The sequence below is a fragment of the Rhineura floridana genome, chromosome 3 (assembly GCF_030035675.1).
Source record: "Rhineura floridana isolate rRhiFlo1 chromosome 3, rRhiFlo1.hap2, whole genome shotgun sequence".
Lineage (NCBI taxonomy): Eukaryota > Metazoa > Chordata > Lepidosauria > Squamata > Rhineuridae > Rhineura > Rhineura floridana.
In genome coordinates, this window is record NC_084482.1 from 56,325,051 (window position 1) to 56,345,589 (window position 20,539).

A 20,539-nucleotide genomic window follows, 5' to 3' on the forward strand; every position below is an offset into this window, starting at 1 on the left:
CAGCGCACTGCGCGGCTCGTCTCGTTACACTCCGACCGAGTACTCCCTCCCTCCCTCCTGAAAAACCCGGCAAATGAAATGTACAAAAGAAAACCACATTTTCTTTAGGGCCTTAAGTCATTGATTGAAGTGTCCAATCAGAGGACAGGGGGATGTAGGAGTGTGCGTAGCTTGGCCAATCTCAGAGGCTGTGTGGGTGTTGCTAGGAGATAGGGTGATATGGTGACTGCATTAGGGGGATGGCTCTGTTTAGGAAATGAAGCTGATGGTGATGCAAGAATCGCCAGTGAATTGTGGCTTATTTCAGGTCATTCACCTCAGAAGTGTGTGAGCTTCTTCGGTTACTACAGTTCAATTTATAAAGCAGACTCCAGCTCTGTTAAAATGTGCTCCAGGGATTATGCTCTCTCTACATGGGAGTATACAGTCCCAGGTGACAGTTAACTAGTTTTCCTTATGGTGTAGAGACAACTAATGCCTTCCTTATGCAACTCTTCACCATGGCCTCTGTGTCTCTGCTTTTGTTTGCCTCACTGGATCTGCAAAGAAAAGGCTTCTGGTTTGCATCAGTTTTAGGGCTCAGAACTTGTATAATCATGTTCACCCTTTGCATTCTGCTGGCTGGCACTAAATCTCATAACAGGCTTCCTTCACTGCCTTCCAGAACTGTGATGAACTCTGAACTTATACTCAGTATTTATACTCTCCCACTTGCTCCTCCCAAATGCAATGCTCCCTGTAATGCAACACAACAAAGCAGCTGTCTGCTTCCTCCCACCCCTCTCAGAAATAATCTTAAAGTGACAACAGGTAGCATAAAAACTCCTCCTGAGTAAGGAGGATCTTACATCAGTAGTACATGCTCTGGTAACCTCACGTTTGGATTACTGTAATGCGCTCTACGTAGGGCTACCTCTGAAGACGGTTCGGAAGCTACAGCTGGTGCAAAATGCGGCGGCCAGACTGCTAACAAGAACGAAGCGGTCTGACCATATAACACCTGTTTTGGCCCACTTGCACTGGCTTCCAATACGCTTCCGGGCCAAATTCAAAGTGTTGGTATTAACCTATAAAGCCTTATACGGCACGGGACCTCAATATCTGTCGGAACGCCTCTCCCGCTATGAACCGGCTCGTACACTACGGTCTGCTACGAAGGCCCTCCTCCGGGTCCCGACTCATAGGGAGGCCCGGAGGGCAGTGACAAGATTAAGGGCCTTCTCAGTGGTGGCCCCCGAACTATGGAATAGTCTCCCCGAGGAGGTTCGCCTGGCGCCGACACTATCATCCTTTCGGCGCCAGGTTAAAACCTTTCTCTACTCCGAGGCATTTTAATTTTTTGTTAATCATTGTAATGTTTGTAATTTGATTTTAGTCTTTGCTGTTTTTAGATTGTGAAATTTGATTTTAGACTGATGTTTTTGTATTATATTGTATTTTATTGTATCTATGTTCACCGCCCAGAGAGCTATTGCTAGTCGGGTGGTATATAAGTTTTAAAAATAATAATAAATAATAAATAATAGAAGAGCCCTGCTGGATCAGACTAAAGGCCCATTTGGCCCAGCATTCTGTTCTCACAGTGGCCAATCAGAGGCCCATGGGAAGCCTGCAAGCGTAGAGACAAGCACCAAAAGAGGCTAAGGTGGCTTTAATATTCAGTACAGTCACTTTGTGAATTTTATTTAAAACCAGCATGGGATAGTGTTGGACTAGAACTGGGGATACTTGTGTACAAAGTCCCACTCAGTCTAATTGTCTCACAGCCCAACTTACCTCACAAGATTGTTGTGAGGATAACATGGGGAGGGGAGTATCATGTTTGCTGCCTTAAACTCTTTAAAGCAGTAATGTTTACCTTTTTCATTCATTATAACTAAGGTACAGTTATATATTAAAAGGAACAAAACTGCAACATCCAGGGCCCTATTATTTCTTTCCTCTTATATTCAATTATTGCTGTTTTTTCATTCATATTTAAATATATCCCCCCAATAAAATAAATATTATTTTTTATCGTAAGTCACATGGAAATGTATGTTGGAGACCTTTTAAGTAAAAAGTGACTAATAATAATAATAATAATAATAATTCTTATACCACTTAATGCCAAAATAAACTTCCAGGTCATATATTGTAACAGGATATTTTACTTCATTTTATTAAGTTTGTTTCCTAACGTGATTGTAGTTTCCTTTGCCATTCTTGGGACTCAGGATATTCTTTAGAGCCGTTTCACAGTGACATGAGATGGGAAACCTGGAAAAAAAGACAATGGGACTTAAGCTAGTAGATGTCATACCTTGTCTCAATATCTATAATATTCTCTATATTATATCCTCTTAGAAACAGGTATTTTCTTTACTTGGCTCCATTTGCCAGCTGTATATACCTGAATTCCTGGTGCACTACCAACACAGGCTTGAAGTCTGGGAAGGAGGAGTTGCTGTATTCTTTAAGGATTCCCCCTCCCTGTCTAGGAGGCTGAGTTTCTGTTGTGAATGTTTGTACCCGATATTGAGCACTAAAGATAGATTAGGGATTTTGACAACATACTGACCACTCCATTGCCCAGCTGTCGCCTTGCTTGAATTGATAAAGGTGGTCTTGGAGCTGGTTCATCCTCTTAGGGCTCTTGTTCTGGAAGACCTAAGCATTTACACTGAGGCTGCCCTGTTTGTGGTGGTTTAGGACTTTAAAAATATAATTGTTTGCAGTGGCTCAGGACTCTAAAATATATAATTTCATTATTTTTTAGTGGTGCTTTAGACTTTATAACCACCATGACAACCAACAGGCTGTGCCAACATATTAGCAGCCCATTGCATATTGTGGGTCACACTGATGGTATTATTGACTGGGCAGGAATATGATGGGTTAGATGTGGCTCCACGTTATGCCAACATCTTTGTGGCTGATGCTTTCTCAGTCTTTCCTTTACCTAAGTTACATTGATTAAATCTTTATTATCTGGATTCATTGGAAGGAGGCAGTTGTGCAGTTCCACCAGGCTTTGCTTGCACCATCAACCTGAGCCTAGACCAATCTGCTTCAAAAGGTTTACTTTCTGGTTCAGTTGCACGACTATGCAGTTACATAATGGACAACATATAAGCACCACCACCTAATATAGAAAACCCAATGACCACTACTTACATGATACCAGCTTCTATGCAGAACACACCACTAAATCCACTATCTACAGCAAAGCCCTACAACACAACTGCAACTGTTCATATTCGCCAGACAGAAGCTCACAGCTTAAACAATGACATCAGCTTTCCTCAGACTACATTACTCTCCCGACAAAGTAAAAACTACGGGAATAATTTACTAGAGCACAGACCTAGAGGAGAATATGGTAGAACACCGCTTGTTGTCATTTATAGTTCCCAGTTGAAACCACTCAAATGTATCATCAGTGTTCTACAGCCCATCCTGAAGAATGACACTGGTAGTCCTGTACTTGTTTACATGCACCCCCATAACCTAAAACAGCTACTCACCAATAGCAACAGATACAGACATAGGGACCAGAACCTATGGCAGATCAAGATACCAACTCTTTACCCATGTCTATTCTGGCAACGTTATTATAGGACTTAATGTCAACAACATCAGGGACTAATTCACCTGCTCATCTTCCAATGTGATTTATGTCATCATCTGCCAACAATGCCCTTTTGCATTCTATCATCAGCCTATGCAAAATAATTAATAGACACAAATCTGACATCAACATAAAAAAAAATATAGGGGAGCATTTGTTTCCCCTTATACTCAGTAACTGACCTTAAGGTGGTCATACTGGAACAAAGACACTTTGAAGGGAAACTGCAATGTGAAAACACTAAAATACAATTAATCAAGAGGTTCACTTCTATCGCTTGTGGACTGAATTAGGGTGAAGTTGTTATAATCACACTGCATGTATTAACTGGCTTACAAATCCAATATGTTTGTATTATGGCTTGGCCCATGATATAATGCAAAGGAACCCTCAGAGGCATGCTGCAATATTGTTTGTCTGTTAACACATAAAACTGCTCATATCAGATATGGTTTCAGCAGATTAAGGGATGTGGCCAGAGCACCATCTAGTCATGTTAATGGGATGAATTTCAGTTGCTGCAGTCTGACAATGTGGGCAAAATGCTTTGGGGAGTGTAGTCTGCCACATGCATACTAAGCAGAAGGAGGATGGCTGGCTGGGTCTAGGAAGTGATGACAAGACAATGTAGTCCTGGCCATCTTAAAGTCAATTGTGAGATTGTTGTTCTGGCCTCAACACATGCTGAGATGTGTGTCTATCCAGGCAGATAAACTCATGTCCAATCCACACTTTATGTGACTTAAATCTTCTATTTTTTTATTGATGAACAATCTTGAACAGCAACCAATAAACACTTCACCGCACAAAGTTGATTAGAGGATTCAGTTGAACAAAGTAGATGGCATGGGTGCGTGGTGAAAAGATAATGCACAGCCAAGCCCTCCCAGCTGAGGAGAACCAGGCCTGAGGAAGGTTGTCTGCCTTCTAGAAAGAACCACCACAAAACATATAACTAAAGACCTTTCTCAGGGACAGCCAATCCAGGCATGATCACAGACAATCAGACTTAATCAGTTGCTAACAGATTTCCTGAAGAGAATTCTACCTACTAACCTGCAAGCAGTATAACATAATGCTTAATTGGGGCAGAACAATTGTCTGAAAAAGATTTTACCATACCTCGAGAATTAGTCAGTCACAAATGTCCCTTTCTTGGGTAAAATGCTTGAATATGTCTTAGCTGTACAATAATAGATTCTCTCAGATGAAATGGATTATCTAGATCCATTTGTCTTTTTTCCAATCTGGTTTTGGCTGCCCTGATTGATAACCTGGGGGAGCATGAGTTTGATCATTCTCCTGGACCTCTCAGTGACTATTTATACCATCAACCATTATATCCTTCTGAGTAGCCTATCTAGCTTAAGAACTGAGGGAATGGTGTTTTGGTGGTTCCATTCCTACCTAAAAGGCAGATTCCAGGTGGAGCTGGTGGACTACCTCTAGGCCTTTATGTTATGAGATAGGGTTCTGGCTTGTCTCCCAGCACTTAAACATCTACATGACACTACTGAATGAAGTCATCTGAGGTTTTGGACTGGAGCATCAGCCAGCTCTATGCTGATGTCACCCAGCTCTATATCTCCTTTATATCTGATTCAGATGAGACAGTGAAAGTGCTAAACTGGTGCTTGACCCAATAAACTGATGCTCAGTCCTGACATTATCATACTACTGTTGGTATGTGATTTGCCTGCTCAGGAAGGTGTTTGATTTATTCTGGATGGGGTGCACTCCCTCCTATAGGATCAGATTCACTGTTTAGGTGTGCTCTTAGATCCAGCCTTGTTACTAGACTGAGGTTGTCTCAGTAGCAGAGAGTGCCTTCTGTCAGCTGAGACTGGTGAACCAACTGTCACTCCTCTGACTGCTGGGTTTGTAGCCGAACAGCCAATCTCCAGAGGGGAATATTTCTCCTGTGACTGCTTGAAGCAGTAGGTCAATCCCACAGGATGATATCAAAGGAGGTTGTCCTTTTGGGATCATTGCTCTGAAGTGGGAGGAGGAGCAGGGGCAAGGGAGCCACCCTGTTTTAATCATTGAACTGTGGATGTAGAGACTGGAAAAGTGGATGTCTATCACTCTGGTAACATTGCTAAGAACATAAAAAACAACAACAAAAAATTCTATAAATACATTCAAAGCAGGAGACCATCTAGGGAGGCGACTGGACCCTTGGATGATAAGGGAGTCAAAGGTGTACTAAAGAACGATAAGGAGATTGCAGAGAAGCTAAAAGAATTCTTTGTATCTGTCTTCACAGTGGAAGATGTAGGGCAGATCCCTGAACCTGAACTAACATTTGCAGGAAGGGATTCTGAGGAACTGAGACAAACAGTGGTAAGGAGAGAGGAAGTTCTAGGCTTAATGGACAATATAAAAACTGACAAATCACCGGGCCCGGATGGCATCCACCCGAGAGTTCTCAAAGAACTCAAATGTGAAATTGCTGATCTGCTAACTAAAATATGTAACTTGTCCCTCGGGTCCTCCTCCATGCCTGAGAACTGGAAAGTGGCAAATGTAACGCCATTCAAAAAGAGATCCAGGGGGAATCCTGGAAATGACAGGCCAGTTAGCTTAACGTCTGTCCCTGGAAAACTGGTAGAAAGTATGATTAAAGCTAGATTAGCTAAGCACATAGAAGAACAAGCCTTGCTGAAGCAGAGCCAGCATGGCTTCTGCAAGGGAAAGTCCTGTCTCAGTAACCTATTAGAATTCTTTGAGAGTGTCAACAAGCATATAGATAGAGGTGATCCAGTGGACATAGTGTACTTAGACTTTCAAAAAGCGTTTGACAAGGTACCTCACCAAAGACTTCTGAGGAAGCTTAGCAGTAGGAGAGGTCCTCTTGTGGATAAGGAACTGGTTAAGAAGCAGAAAGCAGAGAGTAGGAATAAATGGACAGTTCTCCCACTGGAGGGCTGTAGAAAGTGGAGTCCCTCAAGGATCGGTATTGGGACCTGTACTTTTCAACTTGTTCATTAATGACCTAGAATTAGGAGTGAGCAGTGAAGTGACCAAGTTTGCTGATGACACTAAATTGTTCAGGGTTGTTAAAACAAAAAGGGACTGCGAAGAGCTCCAAAAAGACCTCTCCAAACTGAGTGAACGGGCGGAAAAATGGCAAATGCAATTCAATATAAACAACTGTAAAATTATGCATATTGGAGCAAAAAATCTTAATTTCACATATACACTCATGGGGTCTGAACTGGTGGTGACCGACCAGGAGAGAGACCTCGGGGTTGTAGTGGACAGCACAATGAAAATGTCGACCCAGTGTGCGGCAGCTGTGAAAAAGGCAAATTCCATGCTAGCGATAATTAGGAAAGGTATTGAAAATAAAACAGCTGATATCATAATGCCATTGTATAAATCTATGGTGCGGCTGCATTTGGAATACTGTGTACAGTTCTGGTCGCCTCATCTCAAAAAGGATATTATAGAGTTGGAAAAGGTTCAGAAGAGGGCAACCAGAATGATCAAGGGGATGGAGCGACTCCCTTACGAGGAAAGGTTGCAGCATTTAGGGCTTTTTAGTTTAGAGAAAAGGCGGGTCAGAGGAGACATAATAGAAGTGTATAAAATTATGCATGGCATTGAGAAAGTGGATAGAGAAAACTTTTTCTCCCTCTCTCATAATACTAGAACTCGTGGACATTCAAACAAGCTGAATGTTAGAAGATTCAGGACAGACAAAAGGAAGTACTTCTTTACTCAGCGCATAGTTAAACTATGGAATTTGCTCCCACAAGATGCAGTAATGGCCACCAGCTTGGACGGCTTTAAAAGAAGATTAGACAAATTCATGGAGAACAGGCTATCAATGGCTACTAGCCATGATGGCTGTGCTCTGCCACCCTAGTCAGAGGCAGCATGCTTCTGAAGACCAGTTGCCAGAAGCCTTAGGAGGGGAGAGTGTTCTTGCACTCGGGTCCTGCTTGCGGGCTTCCCCCAGGCACCTGGTTGGCCACTGTGAGAACAGGATGCTGGACTAGATGGGCCACTGGCCTGATCCAGCAGGCTCTTCTTATGTTCTTACTGATTTCTTTTATTACATAAGAAGCCCCAGGTGAGAATTGGGTTGTCAACCAGAGGTGGGAGCAGAGGGTTATTCTAGAGAGATTAGTGGACTGTTCTCCACTCACAACCGGCGTCTATGAAATTGTGATGATGGCGTAAGAAACTTCCATCTGCTGTTTTAATGTCCCTGGTATTATTTTGCTATGCTTCATGTGTTCTTTGTCCTGTCTTTTTATATTTTTTAAATTGATTTCAGATATAAATAACACAAACACAGAACAAGAAAACCAAGGAAAAAGAATAAAAATACTCTCACACCACACCCAACTCAATCTTTGGTCAATCCAGCGCTTCTGGCAAGGTTTATCCAAACATTCTTCATTCTGTCTTCAAGTAGATTTTTAGGTATGGTTTTGGAATCTATGTTAAGTTGTTTCTTTGTAGGCTACCCTAAAGTTTTTTTTCCAGCAGAATACCACCTTAAATACCAGGGAAATTTAAGTATTTTAATTTTTAAAAAAACAGAATGCAAAAGGAAGGCTTCCAGGAAATAGCCAGGTTGGTGCATGGTATATGAGCAACAGCCAGTACATTATCAAGAGCGACACCCTCACATTGGTGACTATAGGCTAAGGAACTGGCCTACATTGTCCATGGTCACACACCATTTCTTCTTCCCAGCATTATGGGCTGACAACAATACTTACTTGGTCCCTCCTGTCTTTTTATCAGAACTGCAATAAAGTTGTAGCTTGTTACTTACATACCCTAGCAGCTCTTTATATATATCCTTCACTGTGTAGACTGCAGAATTGTGTGTTGTTACCCATGACTGAGCAAATTTGAGGGCAAAGGACAAACCAACTGAGTTCCATTACATGCCTTACTTTAAATTACATACAGAGAAACTGTAGGGACTATGCAATGAGTGTAGAACCAGGGGATCCGGGGAAATAAAATACTATGGCATATCATTTGAGATGTTATTTACCATGCCTAGTCACTTTCAGAGCTTGTTTTGATCTATCTGAAGCATACCAATTTAAATCTTTGCAGATGTAGAGGAAGAAGATGGATTAAATGCTTTCAACAAGCAAAAATAAATGTTAATGAAGTTTTATTATCAAAACCAGAAGTAAGGAGGAGATTGGCTAGTGAAATTAATTACAAGACCAAACTACCAATAACATGGACAAAGTAGTACTTAAACTTGGTACTGCAGCTTAATAACAAAACACTCTCCATAATTCAGAAACAAAATCTTCTATCTCACTGAAAGCCTAATCTTTTATATTGTAGTTTCGGATTTTGGACATTCGCTGAGGAGTTTGGGCCTTTCTGAATTGGTTGTAAGATGTCTTGTTCGGTTTTTGCTTCAATTGAACATCAAACTTAGTTCCCCTTATAGTCAAGGCAGCTGCTGGTGTTCCCTGAGAGTCTTCAAGTCTTTCAGGTTCATGGATAATCTGGGATTTCTCTGCAAATCAAAAGGAAGACAGAATGTATATTATTTTGATATTATGATACCACCTGCTCAGAGCAGCAGAAACATGTATTAAGTAGAGGCAACGAGCATTTAGTGGACTGGGAAGAGCACTTTGAAGGACATCTGCCCACCCTAGTACTCCTATTTGTTATTGTTCACCTTTCAGAGGAGCAGAGCCAGAAGCTGTATGATACAATTACTTGAAAATATCAACAGCACCTTTTATTGTGAGGGCAATACCCTCTGCCTATACATCTGATTTTATTATTGTGAACTACTTTGAGAAGCATTATGGTTGAAAAATGTTATACAAATACTGTAAACAACCAAACAATTTCTCATGCAGTTAAGGAGGCTGAAATATTTGTGGAAAAGATAATTTTAAAAACCTTGGCATGCATTGCCTAGAAAAGAGTCATATGCTTGCCTATGCAATTTTTATTTATTTGGATATCTTGCATTTCCCTCTCCTGAATGTTTGTAGCCTTTTCATCTGATGGAAAAAATACTGTAATGTAATGTGAGAGCACAGAGCCTTTCCCCACTATATTCTTGAAAGGGGACTTACTGGTGTAGTGAAGTACAGCTATATCTTTTACTGAAATTCATTGATCAACAATCCTCTTATTAAGGCTACCTATCAACTGCATTTTGTATTTGTTTAGGACCTGTTTGTTAGTTCCTTGTAGAAGAGACCACTACATTGTTAAACTGTGCTGAAGTGACCAGAACACCTATAGCAAATCCATTTTCAAGTCTCATCTTTACCACAAGCTTACTAGGTGGGCTTAGGCAAGCTACTATCTCCATCTGAGATGGATAATAAAATTGACTTACCTTAAGGCTTATAGAGTTGTTGTAAATGTTACTGAGATAGTGTATGTGCATAGAAGCTATAGTGCTATATACTTTATTTGACATAAGCCACTCACTCCCAATAATACTACTGGTGGCCACATGTGAATTACTGTTTTAAGATGTAACAGAAAGTATAGCATAGGTATCAAAAAAGACACATTTTGCCTGATTTCCCTAGGCAAGAAATATATTTCCATTATCAGCTTGAAGGGTCTGTGTGAATATTGTTTTAAAGGGAAAGATTACAGTCTTTCTGAAAATGTAAGACCTTCATCTGATATGCTTTTTGAAACTTCGGGTTTTGTCTTTAGCTAGGCAGAAATGCAAGTACTCAAACATAACTGACTGGATGGACATTTTGATTATGTACACTGTATTTCCCAAAAGCCCATAATTTGTGTGACAAATTGACTCAGTCCAGTTCTGCTAAGGCTATTCCCATAATCAAAATCATTCACTCCCTGACTTACCAGCTTGTATTTGATGCTAGGAATTGTCAAATATAGAAAATTACATCAGAGTAAGTTAATGTTTGTAAAGCACTTAAAAAGATGAAAAGTCTTACATAACACAGAACAAAAATTGCATGTGTAGAGCCAGAAAGGAGTTCACATCTCTCTATTGGTTAATATTCTACTTTGCCCTCTCATTGTCTGGTTCTTTACACACATGATGGAAAAAGTGTTGAAACTTTGTCCCAGAAGCAGAAGTGAAGGATAACATATGACCCAATAAGAGCCCAATTCCAGTCCAGACAACTGGGCCAATAATACTGACCTGTAATAAAAATGGTTCTTTTTTCATCACCCAAGTTCAAATATTGCAGCACAATTTCTATTGCAGTTCTGACTATCCCCTATTTTTCTACCCTTTGGCAGCTTTTTATATGAAGCTATAATTCCACAAGGACTGGAACTCTGACCACAAACCATAGAAATCTACATTCTCCCCCTTCGCTAGCATTTGCACTGAAGTTAAGATAAGGTAAACCATATTCTGACAACCAAGGCAGAACAGCAGCTGGAAAATATCTGGTTTGGGGTGCTTCATTCCACTGGGATAGGAATTGTAACACATTCCAAGTTATCTAATAGGGATAAGGTAGAACTCGGCAAAAAGCATATAGGAGGACACGACAAAGACCTCTCATGGACATCTTTTCAGGGGCTACATGCCAGGGGTGGGTGGGGCCTGAGGCAAAAATGGGTGGGGCAACGGATGAGGCTCTTACTTAGTTGGCTTGTTTGGGAGAAACAAATTATGACTGCTGATCATACATAACACAAAGCCAGCCACTGGTTTGTTTCTCCCGTCTGAGCACAAGCAGGAGCAGAGGAGGAGCACTTATGGTTTACCATGATGTGCGAAAACAGAGTTACACAGTAAGCTTCAGATGGGCAAAAGGACTCCGTAGCCTTTTTTTCCTTCTTCTTGTTGGAAGTGGGGCAAGAGCAACTCCTGTTTTGTTCTTTTGTTTATGCTCCAGAAAGGAGATAGAGCTAGGGTCCTCCAGATGGATAGGCTTGTTTACCTTTACCTGTGATGCTCTGACTGACTTCCTTCTGTCGCTAGACTGTGACATCTTTAGGGAAGCTTACCGGCCCCTCCTCCTTCCGCCCGTTCCCACTCCTTCCTTCTCTGACTGTCCGGGAGAGAGGAGACATCCCTTTGTCTCTGGTCTCTCTCCTAGCATGGGGCTAACTCCCGCACCTGGGTGTTACACCTTCAACTTAGTTAGAACTAGGTTTGCCTTTCTATCTACTATGTATTTCTATAAATAAAGTAGCTTTTCTTATTTTACTAAGTCTCCAGTCTCAGTGATCCTGATGCAGGGTAAAAGCCTGCTTTCTTAGGTAAACGCTGGCACACTCGCATTTCAACATCTGCTGTTACTCTGCTGCTGTGGTGTTGCTTTAAACTAAATTAAGCACACAAATTACACACAGCACAACACTTCTAACAGCAGCTCTGTAAGCCACTTTTCAAACTCAGGAGACTATCAAAATTAGTGTCAATGCAGGGCCAGCAACAGTGAGAAATACATGGGGAAAATCCCTTTGAAGTACTTAAATGGGCTCTTTGCTTCACAGCTATAATCACACCAACTAAAACCCAATCATCACTCAGCTAAACTCTAGCTGTTGAAGCAAACAAGATGGTCTTTCAGAACACAAGGCAGCTCTCCAAGTTATGACTGCTGTGGGAAATTTGGTGTTGTACTGATGTTTTCTTCAGCAAACAGTTGCTCCGTTCCTATTACGGGGAGGGGAGATTCAGGGGAATTAGACAAGAGCTATAATATGGATGAAATATTTGGTTCAGAACGGTGGCTCAACAACAGGCTGTTTCCTGTTACAAGTGAGGGAAGAGATTTTTCTCAGCCTGGTCTGGATCTGTGGATTCCGAAATGAAGGGAAAGAGAGATAACTAGGTGACTAGGTCTTGGCCAAGTTGTGCCACAATAACCAGAGTGTGAATAAGATATGAAGTTGGATACTTCCAGTAGCTCTGGACCCAGAGTGTACACTGATAAGTCCAGACCCTGGGATCACATAAGGGGAGTAAAGTGATGTGATACTTTTTCCTTCTGACCTGCCATTTAACAATACAGAACCAAACTTCAGTTGTGAGTGAAATAGGCGAGGTGGGAGAGAAGGAACCAACGAGAGAGCAGAAAAACGTTTGGGGGCATTGGAAGCAGAGAGATTACATTTCTTCTCACTCTCACTTATACACACACCCCCACACAAACTTTGCTTTTAGATTTCATTCTGGCTGCTTGTAACAATTTCACACTGGCTTAACTTTTTCTGTGCTGTTTTCCGCAGACTTTTTGTACAGCTCTTACTAATCTTTGTAACTATTTTTGGAATTTTATTTTCCCATATCAGAACTGTTACTTGTGATTTTAACACAGAGGGAGCTTATTCTGTTTTGGATTGTTAACAGTTTGGATTGTTATACACAGCTAGCTTTTCCAACATTCCGATCAACATTGGCCAATGGACAGCTTTGAATAGACTTAGTTTTTCATAGGTTTTCTTTCCTTTCTCCTATTTTAGTTTATTTATTCCCTTGTGAGACTCATTATTTTGAAACATTTTCCTAAATTTCCACCTGGATTAATTTTCCCCGGATCTTCTACCCTGGGCACCGGATTGGTTTCTATTAACTTTCACCTGAGCCTACAAAAGCCTGTCTCTTCTGCTTGGGATAGGCAGCTGTAAGTCTCTCTTCCTTAATCTTTAGACCAAACTGCTGTACAGCTAGGAATGTAGTGAGCTTCAACTGTAATGGTGATGGGTAGGGTTTAGGTGGGCCAATTAGGTTTGTATTAACGGTTAAGTTGTTATTAATTGTTAAGTGGTGGTAATTCCTGCATGTAATAGCCAGTTAACCTAATGGTTTAGTACAGATTGTTTCAAAATTCATTTCCCATGTAATCAGTGGCCATGTCCACATGTCACACTAAACCAAACCATGGCTTAGTATGTATGTGGTGGCTCCTGAGGAAGAGATCACATCTGCTTTGCTCCTCCCTGAGATTTTTATATTAGAGTGGCAGAGCAGCTAAGCCAAGGTTTGGTTTAGCATGTCGAACCAAGGATTGAAGTTACAGTCCCTCTTTTTTAACGATGGTCTATAGCAACGGTTTGTCCTAGGGCTACCAGTCATGGTTAAAGAGGAGAGTCCTTACCCACAGTCCCAGATTTAGACAACACGCTAAGCCAAAGCTTGGCTTAGCTGCTGTCTGATGCTGATCTGAAAAGCCCTGGGAGGATCAAAGTGGGTGCAAGCTCTTCTGCAGGAGCCAACATATTCAGGCAATCATGGTAAGCCATACTTTGCCTTCCTGTGATGTGCGAACCAGGCCAGTGTATCCTAACTTTCCCCCCACATATACTGTTCCTTTTATTTTTTCTCTCCTAAGATTACTTTATGTATGATGTGCTTTTGATTTTCCTTTGTGGATTACATTCACATTTTTCAAAAATGAAAATTAATTCACTAGTTTTCTGCTCTGAATTGTTAATAAATTCTTCAAACCGTTTCAGTCTCTAGTCATCTCTGGTCACAATGCTCTAACTCACTGGAGCAGATTAAAGGCCTCACTTACACAAACCAGCTGTTGATTTCAGGTAGATCAAACCTACTCACTACTTTTCCAGGGTAGACTTGGGCCGACACATCACTTTTGTCAGTGGTGCTGTTCCCTCCCATTGTGAAAATACTAATATTAAAGCAAGAAACCAACGTTTCTCTCTTTTCCCTCACTCTGCTTTCTATTTTTTCCTTGTGCTGTTCTTCTTCATTGCTTAAGGCAGCTGTAATCAGTGGAGGCTGGTGGCTCTGATGTCAGTGGGGCAGTGAATCCATTTCAGGTTTTAGCCTGAACTTTCAAGGAGCTATCCAAGGTGCTTTCAGTTTCAGCACCTTGGATAGCTTCTTCAAAGTTCAGACTAAAACCTGGAGCAAATTCACTGCCCACCTCACATCGGAGCCACCAGCCTCCACTGGTTTTAACTACCATTCCACCACCTGAGTTTAAAGCATTCTTAAGGCTTCTCTGCTAGGAACAGGACTTGGATATCAGGTTAGTAATTTGGCACCCTGTTTGTGTTTAGCAGCTTGTTTTCTGCAATATTTATTACAGGCAGTTTTGAGAAATTCAGATATAATACTTATATAACATAATAAGAGTACTTCATACATATATTTCCCTGCTGACTGTTTACTACAGGTTTTTTTTTGCCAAGCTAGGCTTTTCTGTCTATTTAAATCAGGAGTCACTAACCCGGTGCCCACAGGTGTCACGGCACCCATGAAGGCCTTTATTGGTCCCCCCATGTAGGAGCTCTACACTCTGAACTTTCATGTTTTAAAAAAGTAAGTCTCTAGCCCTCCTAGAAAGTTATGGAACAAAACGTGCAGGTCCTCATTTCTGTGTAATGAGCCTAGATGCTCCCGTCTATCACTGTTTTTAGCCAATGAATAAAGTAAAAGCTGTGATTGATAAGTGAGTTGATTAGACACCGGGCAATAGGGATCCCCGAGGTCCTAAACAGCTTATATTTTCTCCTCTTCTTTAGTGCACTTTTCTTGCTTCTGTCTTATTTTCTAGTAGTCTTTGGAATCTCTGTAGTTTGCCCTTCCTTTTACCTAGCAACTAGGATGCATCTTTCCTGTGGTTGGTTTGTCTGAGATCAGGTGCTCTCTAGAAGTTATTATCTGGAAATGCTGTGCCCCCACGACAGCCATTTTGTGACTGGTACCTTCAGCACTCTTTCAATATTTGAAATGTGCCCCCTGGTCCAAAAACATTGGCGGCCCCTGATTTAAACTTTGTTTTACTGTAGTGTGATTGTGATTTTTTAAAGATTATATTGCAGTCAGGCCCAACATGGTGAACAATATGCTGATTATTTCTTAAAGTAAACTTCTGACAAGTACACTCCTTCCAACACATGTTTAATGGACTGCCTTCAAGTTAATTCCGACTTATGGCGACCCTATGAATAGGGTTTTAATGGTAAGTGGTATTCAGAGGGGGTTTACCATTGCCTTCCTCTGAGGTTAAGAGGCAGTGACTGGCCCAAGGTCACCCAGTGAGCTTCATGGCTGTGTGGGGATTCGAACCCTGGTCTCCCAGGTAGTAGTCCAGTACCTTAACCTCTACACCACACTGGCTCTCTAAGAGATATTTAAAACCAACATGATTGCTGCTGGGAGCTCCTTTGGGAAGAAGGGTGGGATATAAATTTAATAAATAAATGACAGAGAGTTTTTACATTACAGTTTCATTTTGCAAACTGTTGCACTTCATATGCTGTGAGCTGCAAAACTGGATCCAGCTATACTCTATTTCCTATGCACGGGAGTCTGCCAGTCGCTTCCCCAACCCCAAGAAACCTACCACTGTGCCATAGGTCATGCCATAGATCAAGAGTCTACCCACAAAATCAAAGCAAATTTTACCACTGCAGCAAACATGTGACATATGGATGTCCACCCCCCAAAATGTATGTGTTTTGTAACAGTGGTATACAGAAGCTTCCACAATGTGCATACACATGTTTAAAAATATATTTACATTCTAGTGCGCTATCCACACATTTTGGATTTGGTACAATGTAACATTAATGTTTCTCACAGTAATTGTAATGTGTGGAGTTACCGTGAGAGTCTTCAGACAGAGGAAATTCCATAATTAATAGGACAGCCATCAATAATTACATTGTTATATGAATCCATTGTATAAACTTGGTGCACAAATGTACTGGTCAGGAAGGTGTTAGTCAAAGAATGAGAGGGAATATAAGGGAGAAGGTTTCATCACCTAAACCTCTGGTTTCAACAGAAAGAATGACTATCCAAGTGTGATTTAAAAACAAAACCAGACTTGTTTCACACAATTTGATATTAATAAAATGATGTTGATTGGTAGTTTGTTTACCAATTCATGCAAAATTATTTTAATGTTTGTTTAATATCCTCCCAGAAGTAGACGTTTAATTTATTGTATCTAAGTAGGTATCTAATATATCTAGGTATATTTTCTTCCCCTTTAAAAGATGAAAATGAAATGGATTGCCTTCAAGTCAATTTTGACTTATGGCAACCCTATGAATAGGGTTTTCATGGTAAGTGGTATTCAGAGGGGGTTTACTATTGCCTTCCTCTGAGGCTGAGAGGCAGTGACTGTCCCTATGGTGACCATATTTGCTCTTTTCCAGTGTTTGATGATCACACCAGATTGTCAGATATGATAGGTTTTGAGGCTTGTCCTCTAAGTAACAATACCGAGAAACAAAATCATAGCTGTGTAGATAGGAGGGCTTCCCAGTTCATGCAAATTCAGTAGGTCTAGGTATGGTAGATTAGGATAGTTTGCATAACAGTCAGAGACTCAAAAGTCTGAGCAGTAAATAATTTCATGGTGTTTGTGATTTTATTTAGATAGTGAGCACACAAGTGTAGTGCAGAAAGTTAATGCTTCCAAATCAGGAGCAGGATAAAAGGCACCTGTAGAACATGCCCCCAGTTTACTTGACTAAAGCTAGGGCTGGATTATATTCTGAAAAGTTAGAACCACATTGCTGCTTTTCTAGTGGTCTACCGATATCTTTCAAACATAAGGTCTAAACAACTTGCAAAGTTGCAAATTCCCAGCAAGATCAAACTTAAAAGTTGCCTAAAATTTGCAGCTGTATTCACAGAAGATGAATGAGTGCTCTTCAACATTTTATTAATGACTTGGATGAGGAGCTACAGGAAATGCTTATCAAATTTGCAGATGGTACAAAATTGGGAGGGATAGCTAACACCCTAGAAGACAGAAACAAAATTCAAAATGATCTTGATAGGCTGGAGCATTGGGCTGAATACAACAGAATTAAATTTAACAGCGGTAAGTGCAAAGTTCTACACCAGGAAAAACAAGCCAAATGCACAGTTATAAGTTGGGGGATACTCAGCTCAGCAATACGACATGTGAGAAAGATCTTGGAATTTTTGTTTTTCACAAGCTGAACATAAGCCAACAAGTGTGGACTGCAAAAACGGCAAATGCCATTTTAGGCTGCATTAACAGAGGTATCATTTCCAATCGCAAGAAGTACTAGTTCCCCTCTACTCGGCACTGGTTAGGTTTCATCTCGAGTACTGCATCCAGTTCTGGACACTGCACTTTACAAAGGATGCAGACAAACTGGAACAGGTTCAGAGGAGGGCAACAAGGATGATCAGGGGACTGGAAACAAAGCCCTATGAGAAAAGACTGAAAGAACTTTGCATGTTTAGCCTTGAGAAGAAAAGACTGAGGGGAGATATGATAGCACTCTTCAAGTACTTGAAAGGTTGTCCCACAGAGGAGGGCCAGGATCTCTTCTCAATCATCCCAGAGTGCAGGACACAGAATAATGTGCTCAAGTTACAGGAAGCCAGATTTCAGCTGAACATCAGGAAAAAAACTTGCTCATTGTTAGAGTGGTACAACAATAGAACCAATTACCTAGAAAGGTAGTGAGCTCTACAACGCTGGAGGCATTCAAGACACAGCTGGACAGACACCTGTTGGGTATGCTTTAAATTGAATTCCTGCACTGAGCGGGGGGTTGGACTCAATGGCTTTATAGCTCCCTTCCATTTCTACTATTCTATGATTCTATGAAAAGGGTTGCTGCTTAACCAGGATACAACATTTATACTTATTAAAGATAGAAAACTGTATTTTCAGCTACCTTTATTGGTGTGTCAAAAAATAGAAATTATTTACTTTTCTTCTGAAAACAAAAACACTTGAAGGATAAACTAGACAAATAAGCAGCATTAACTATAAGCAATGTCACAGTGCAGTGGACATGCAAACTCCTTTATATCTTCTTAAAGAACAGTGATAGTCCCAAGTTTCAGATGCATATCCCTAGTTCCTGTTTGATGCCCATTTTGCCTTTTGATAAGATTTTGGGAATGACTTTATTTTTTTTGTAATGTTGGTTACTAGAGTTGCCGTTGGTTAGGTTTCAGCCTTCTCCCTAGGTGGCCGAATATTAAATAGCAGACAAGGGAGAAATCTCTCTATTGCACATACATGAAAATACACATACATGATCACTAAGGGATGTGTTATTCATACCTTTTTTAAAAGTGTGTTTAAATGCATCAGTTTTATTTTGAAGAAAAAACAGCCAGAGTCCGCAATCAGGAATGTGCTCCCAATATGCATCAGGGCCAGTTTTCTGCCAAAAAAACCATTAGGCTGCTTTTTGCTTAAAAGGTGCTATCTGAAAGAGCACCTCCAGCATCATCAGCAATGCCGCTCAACAAGATCAGCCTCAAAAGACCTTTTCTTCATCCCACCAGTTAAAACAGCTAGACTGGTGAGGACTAGGGGGAGGGCTTTTTCCATTGTGGCCCCCACTCTATGGAATTCCCTCCCAAATTATCTCTGCCATGCGCCCTCTGTGATGAGCTTCCGCCGGGCCTTGAAGACCTGGCTCTTCGGACAGGATTTTGGGGTGGATTAGGTTTTATTATTGTTGTTGAGATTTTTAATGTTCTAATATAATTATATGTTTTTATTCTGTACGTCGCCCAGAGTGGCTGGACAACCAGCCAGATGGGCGACTAATAAATCTAATAAATAAATAAATAAATAAATTTTACAACAAGCAGTACCTTGAGAGACAAATAGCAGACAAATACCATCAGATTATTCTGGATAGGGGGCACTTTTGAGATTAGAGTTCTGTAGTTGCTTTTTTCTTCTTCAAAATTAAAGTGGCCAGTTTAAATATGCTTTTTTAAGAATGTGCAGTCTGGTTCTAAGGCTCCATATAGCACACGGCCTGTTATTTTACATGCTACAACTAGTGAAGTCCATTTTGAACTATATTGTAGACCAATTTATTGGAGTAACCCGAGTGGTGTAGTCATCCGGGTTCTTGGGAGATCTCAGATCCTTTAATTTTTTGGGAGCAGAGTTCCAATGTCTCCAACATCATATAAGCCAATCAGCATGAAATGGGAGTGTGTTAGGCACTGAGAAGTATTCTAACATGCTTCCTTGTCTTTCCTGCTAGTTTGAACCAATCAGAGCGAAAGGAGCTGTGTCAGTCACTAAGAAGACTCTATTCAGTAGCTAACATTCTCCTCTTTTATGTTTATTGGCTCCTAGGGATATCATTATTGTGGGAGAAGGTATTAACAAGGATCTTATTCTCAACCCTGCAACAAAAAAAGGGGAGGGGGCATGGCTGTGACTAACATAAAGGGACCTTGTACTTCTGAATTTGCCACTACACTACTGTGTAACCTACCCTAGAGTATTTAGACGAAGGGAAGGATGCAAGTTCTGTGTTTCTAATGTAAATTAAACAGAAAGCACAACATCCTCTTTGCTTTTAAATCAGTGCAGGACAGGCTGTTTCTGAGTAAATGAATACTGCATAGCTAATGCAGCAAATATCTTTAGCAATGTATAATTGGGCTCAGTCATCCTTTGCATGAAAATAGGGATGTAACAAGTACACAAGATTGTACTTATTTTCACCTGAGATGTTGGAGGGGTGCACAAGATTGTATTTATTTTCACCTGAGATGCTGGAGGGGTACATATTAAAGGCTTGAAGTACACACATCAATTACTTATTCCGAAGGACTTAGTAAAACAATAGCTATTACAAAAAACTTGCCCCTATAATATTTACTTAAACTGAGGCCCAAAAGGTTTTCAAGGTAACTTTTCTCAAAATCAATCTTTATGCGTCAGATTAAGCAAACTATTTTCACTATTTGTAGTAGCAATTATTGTCCTATTGCAGTAGACTTGCATCTGCAATACTGAGAGCCAGCATTCCCATTTTGATTTGAAGTTTTCAACACTAGATTAGGAAATTGGTGTCCTTGTAAGCTGCCAGTTGAATTTCACCAGTTGAGAGCATGAAACATTAGGAAAGCTGCTGTGACATCTGCATGTGCAAACAGAGTTCTCGTTTTATCAACAGGTTCTTGACCTGCAGTATCTCTGCCATGTCTCAGTCTACCAAAGAATTTTG

General features: G+C 40.7%; 1 protein-coding gene across 10 annotated transcripts in view; it reads right to left on the bottom strand.

Annotated features, from left to right (window-relative positions):
* Positions 1-8,773: 8,773 nt before the first annotated feature.
* Positions 8,774-20,539, bottom strand: part of CCDC57 (coiled-coil domain containing 57) — a 95,054-nt gene continuing 83,288 nt past the window's right edge. For 8 of the 10 annotated variants that reach the window (XM_061615970.1, XM_061615971.1, XM_061615969.1 and 5 more), the window contains one exon: positions 8,774-9,116. In XM_061615970.1, coding sequence (XP_061471954.1) covers positions 8,920-9,116 — 197 coding nt within the window. In that variant the 3' untranslated portion in view covers positions 8,774-8,919. The remainder of the gene's footprint in view (positions 9,117-20,539) is intronic. The other 2 variants (XM_061615975.1, XR_009761291.1) reach the window with 2 other exon arrangements.